Genomic DNA, 5,269 nt, shown 5'->3' with positions numbered 1-5,269 from the left:
GCCTCCTGGAAATAACAAAAACATTCTATTGCCAAAGCTTTGTTGTGCCTCCCTCTCAGTCTTAAAACACCGTTACACTTTCTCTTTCGGTAAGATACAGAAGAGTAAAACACTTCACTCTTAGGTCACCTTTACCAAAAGTTTCAAAAAACTTTTCGTGCCCTGAAGAATGGAAGTCTAAGGAGGTACTTTATTTCAATGTAGGCTTTTAATGAGTCCTTCAAAACTGTGGCTGTTGTGTATTTCTACAAAAGTCATAGTACAACTACCATTCTTCTATTACCCAGGGAGGGAAACGAAACAAAACTATCAAAGCAGGAAAGCAGTTCTGTGTACGTGCTGTGAAACCAGACTTCATTACTTTTCATCAAGTCACAAGATGCAAGACCAGGTGACCTACAGAAGCAGATGTAACCAAATTTCTTCTGTCATACCCCACAGACCAGGAGATAATTAGCACTTCATCAACACCATCAGTTTTAGGGCTGTTACTCCTCTAGCTTCCCCTTTTCCACAAGGGGGTACGCCTTTAGCTGTTAATGTGTTGTTTGCCCTGTGCCCTACAAGCGTGCAAAGAAAACAGCACTCTAATTTTAAATTGGAAAGACCTAAAGCCATTGAAATTTAAATCAAGATGGAGGACTTGGTTAAGGAAAGAGAGCTTTCAGTAGCCTGTTACACATTAAAAAGCAATTCACTGATCTCCACTACCTAAAAATCAGATTAAAAACACCACATACCTATAAATTATATATTGCCACGTTATTCACTGCAAGCAGGTATTGCACATTTCTCAACATACACCTCATTTGTGGTGTTATCAGACCTCTCACATAGCACCAAGTCTTACAATTGAAATATTCTCATATAGTGTCTACCCTCCATATATAAAGCAAATAGCATCTATTTACTGGTCAGGTCCATTGCAAGAACAATGGACTTAGGTGGATTAAAATCACTATTTCAAAGTAGCCAGGTGTTTTCCAGTTCCTACTCCAATCCATGACAAAACCTGAAGCTTTTTCAGAGGGCATAAAGCAAGCAATCCAAAAGCAAAATTTTAATCTCTTAAAAAGTCAAAAGCAAAGTCTGTGTCTAGCTCTGATCTAAAGCATAAAAAACCAAGCTTTGGCTTTCAAATACCAGCAACTTCAGATGGCTGCAATACAAACCAAACTACAATAAAAGCAACAAAAAAGCCCCTTAAGTTAAAACCAGTTTGAGCAAACATGCCATTCAGTCATATCACTGGAGTTGATGAGTAAACACAGAATGGCTTTACTAGGATTTACTGATACACAGTTTCTGACTCAAGCCTCTAACCTCTTCTTGTAACTGGCTAGCGAATTCACCAATTCACTCATTTTCAAATGAATGTAACTGACTCCTTTCATCTGCTTTTTCACTGCCATTATCACTATCAGTGGTGAACACAGGTAACCTCTCATACCATGCTACACTTTGCTCTGATAGCAATTTCATGAAATTGCAAGAACGTAGGAACAAAGGAAAAACAGCATATGGACACAGGCATGGGAGGATTTCCTTAAGAGAAAACAGCAAGATAGGCGAGACGAAAGTTTCCTGGTTTAGTCTAGTTTTTCTTGATTCAAGATACGTAACTTTTATAAAGCTACTGCTTACAGTAAATGAAGCTTTTTGCTGGATTTCAGATTGGGAGTACTATTAAAATTAGATGTGTAAATGACAGTATCTGATAAAAAGATAAAAACAGTATCAGAATTAAATAATTACTTTTTTTTCTTCTTTTAAGTAGTTTTGCCTTACTGTTACAGGTTTCATAAACATTTAAAAAAAAGAGACAGAGAGACATTCTGCTGTACTTACTTCAGTAACCTGACATGCATATCTTTTCCAACAACACCCGAATAAAGGGGAAAAGTATCTGATACTTTCTACTAGTTCCACACATCAGCAGCGAAATGCATTTTTATCTTCCAAGAACAAGATCGGAAGCAAAGTAGGATATGTTATAATTGTTCAGCTCTCTAGCTTAAAAATTAAGAAAAGGATAAGAGTACCATATGTAATTAGGAAAAAAAACCACAAAGACCCCGACAACTTTCCATTCACACTCTTTTTTTAAAAAGATAGAGAAATTATTTTTAAAATAGAAAACAAATCAATCACTGAAAAATGATGTGAAATCTTCTAGAACTTCAGCAGATGAAGTTCCGTCATTCTACATGGTTTTGTCCCCTTCTATATTAGTAAAGCATCTTCTCCCAAGGATATTTCAGTTTCGCAGTTGATCTGTTTTTGCTCAGCCAATGCATGGCGTAGCAATGAGCTTCATATCCAGTTATTTAATAAGAGTCCATAGATAATGTAATCACAGTCTCTGATCTCAGACAGGAGGACTGCAGAAGCTTCAGAACCAAACTAGAGTTTTGGTAACAAATCAAGATGAAATATGAGACTACACTCTTCTGAGTGACAGAAAATTCCTAATATTAATGAACTCTCAAACTAACTTACAGTAATTGTTTAAATAACTTATGGAATTCCTAAGGAGTTTATTTACACACAGTGTTTCAAGACACTTATTTAAAAGCATTAAATCATATAAACACCAGAACATTCAGCTACATTTTTAGCACACTCCCTTGAAATTACAGACAAAAATGCTAATGAGAGAACTGAATCCTTGTGATAATCTGGCCTGCTAGATAGCAGGACAACGTTTGACAATAAATTATGAGAAAATAAAGTATGGGCCTATACTATAGATAAGATGAGCTATCCTTGAAAAATATGACTATTACACTATTCTCCTGATTTTCACCTAGCTAGAATTAAAAAAGAAAATTAAGACATTCTTTTTAGGTACACACAACACTAAGCCTGAGTGGAAACAAACAGGAACAAAAAAATTGAACATCCTGCATAAGAACTAAACTAGAGATTTTCCCCATAGGCAAGTTCCTAACCTGAACTACTACTATGGAGGTATAACAGGAGCATATTAAATAATTTGTAATCAGATGTATAAAGACAACAAGTTTATTGGGTTTGTTTGTTTGTTTTGATCTACTTCAAAAAAAAGAGGATGTTAAAAATAAATACTGCTTGGAAAATAGACAACTTGTAAACAAACAAGAGGTTCTTTGACCAAATGAGGTTTTAATGAATGATACTGCAGTCCTGTCAACAGCTACCACACAACATGGAAGGAATCAACGACCTGACATGCAGGACTTCTGTCCAGATCACCAGATAAAAATCAGAAGTCAAAATCCATCAGCATGACAAAGCTGCTGCAAGAATCATTGAAAATTTATACTAGTCCTCAAACTCCTGTTTAGACATGATTTGGAATCTCAAACTCTCACTAATTCAAGAACAGCAGCACTGAGAAAAACAATGGTTCCTTCTGACTTAAAAGAAAATCAGAAAGCCCTAGAATCATAGCACAGAGAGTAACATGGAGAACCAAGTGCCTTTCACACATCAAATACTGCACATTAAAATAAGTCTAATTTAAGCAATGCAGCAACATATACTATATTCAGCTAGCACTAAAGCTAACTTTGCCCACCATCGCTATTGTCAGCTACCTGTCACTCCAAACCAGAGCACAATTTTCAAGTGGAGTAAAGACTCACACAAAGCATTTTAACTGTTCACTGTCGCAACCATTTCTGATTTCAGTCAGTTCCTCTATTCTTTCTTCCACAGGGGAACACACCAATAGTTATTCAAATATTTTCTCTTAGAAATAAAAACTCTGAGTCATTGTAAATAACCTTTTTGCTCTATAACATTCACCAATTCATGTATGAACAGGTAACTTTCATACAGTAGCTTCCACATAGGACTATGATGTCAGAAGTGGAAAATTTTCAACTTAAAAAATAAACTTATTTTCTCCCATTCCAAGATAATCTATTCCCTCACCTTTTAGAGCACAATAAATGAAAGTGGAAAAAAACCAAACTCAAAACCAAATCCAAATCCTTAGCCAAAATAGTGGGCATCAGGATTTCAGGATTGTTTCCTCATACTCATGGATTAATACTAGGTGTCCAATAGGATCCTGAGCAGCAAAGCCCTAGGGGAATTTATAGACCATCTCCCTAATAAGAGACTGGAAATAATAAAAATTCAGTACTAAAACAAAATCTAAAGCAGCTGGGTAAGCATTTATGAGGTAGTAGGAGTTCAGATGTTGATGGACCACCTAGGCTGTCTCACAGGCTACCCGGTCTGTTTCAAATGCTTAAATTCAACCACTTCCACAGAGGAGTAGCACGTATGCCACAATAAAATCCTATTTCACAGCTGCAGAGCATGCATATACCATGTGAGTACAGTCTACTTAAACCACTTTTTTTTTTTTTAACTGCTGTCTTCAAAAAACCCTGAAGTTCCTTTTCCCCATTTTAAATATAAGCAGGTGAGCGAGCCTCCAAGAACAAAATGTCATGTTTTGCATTTCAAGAACAGTATCACAGCTAAAAGCACTTAAAACCCTAGCGGGCAATAGGCAAACCTCTCTAGTTGTCAACAGGATAAAGCAACAGCAACACTGAAAAGTTAATGAAATCTGATGCATCTCCCTTGAACAGCAAAAACTCTGGAGCAATGCAGCTGAAAGCGAAGGCATCTCAGGTGCAACACCACTTTAGAAACCTACTCCTACTAAATATTACTTACCAAATTGAGCCCTCCCAGCTTGCACAGAACCCAGTGAAAGCCCCCAGATGGGTAAGCAATGTAAGGTGTAGTGCCTGACGCTATTCCCCAGCACACGCTTGTCTTGAATGACACGGCTGAAATGTAATCAGTAACACCGGGACTTACTAGGACCCAGTTTAACCTTGGGGTACGCAAGTGCTCTGTGCCCGCACAGGACGAGAACCTGAAGGAAAGCTGCTCTTATCAGATAATCTCAAATAAGGTGAGAGTGTGTCTGCAGGCCAAGGACCAACAACCGCTGGGCAGAAGAGGGGATTACAGGCATTAGGTTTCCCTACCTACGTGCACAGAGCCCGGCAGCTTCCTCCTTCGCCCCCCTCCCCCGGCCCAGCCACGGGCACCCTCCTCCTCCCCCCCCCCCCCCCGGCCCAGCCATTGTAGAGCGGGGAAGGTGCACGGCTGCTCCGGCACGTCCCTCTGCGGGGTGGGAAGGCCGCCACGACCTGGCCCTTCCCTCCTCCCGCATCGAGGCAGGCGTTACCGGCCATGCCCGCTCCCCGGGGTAGGCGCTCAGCTGAAGCGAGTCGTCCCAGAGAGGGTTGCCCCCACC

General features: G+C 39.2%; 1 protein-coding gene across 1 annotated transcript in view; it reads right to left on the bottom strand.

The window, feature by feature from the left end:
• Positions 1–5,207, bottom strand: part of TMX4 (thioredoxin-related transmembrane protein 4) — a 21,719-nt gene extending 16,512 nt beyond the window's left edge. The window contains exon 1 of the mRNA XM_010193016.1: positions 5,131–5,207. Coding sequence (XP_010191318.1) covers positions 5,131–5,207 — 77 coding nt within the window. The remainder of the gene's footprint in view (positions 1–5,130) is intronic.
• Between the last annotated feature and the right edge of the window lie 62 nt (positions 5,208–5,269).

This window comes from Mesitornis unicolor, unplaced genomic scaffold (genome assembly GCF_000695765.1).
Source record: "Mesitornis unicolor isolate BGI_N332 unplaced genomic scaffold, ASM69576v1 scaffold19740, whole genome shotgun sequence".
Taxonomy (NCBI): Eukaryota; Metazoa; Chordata; class Aves; order Mesitornithiformes; family Mesitornithidae; genus Mesitornis; species Mesitornis unicolor.
Note: the sequence above shows the minus strand (reverse complement) of the source record. Positions and strands in the feature narration are given on the sequence as shown.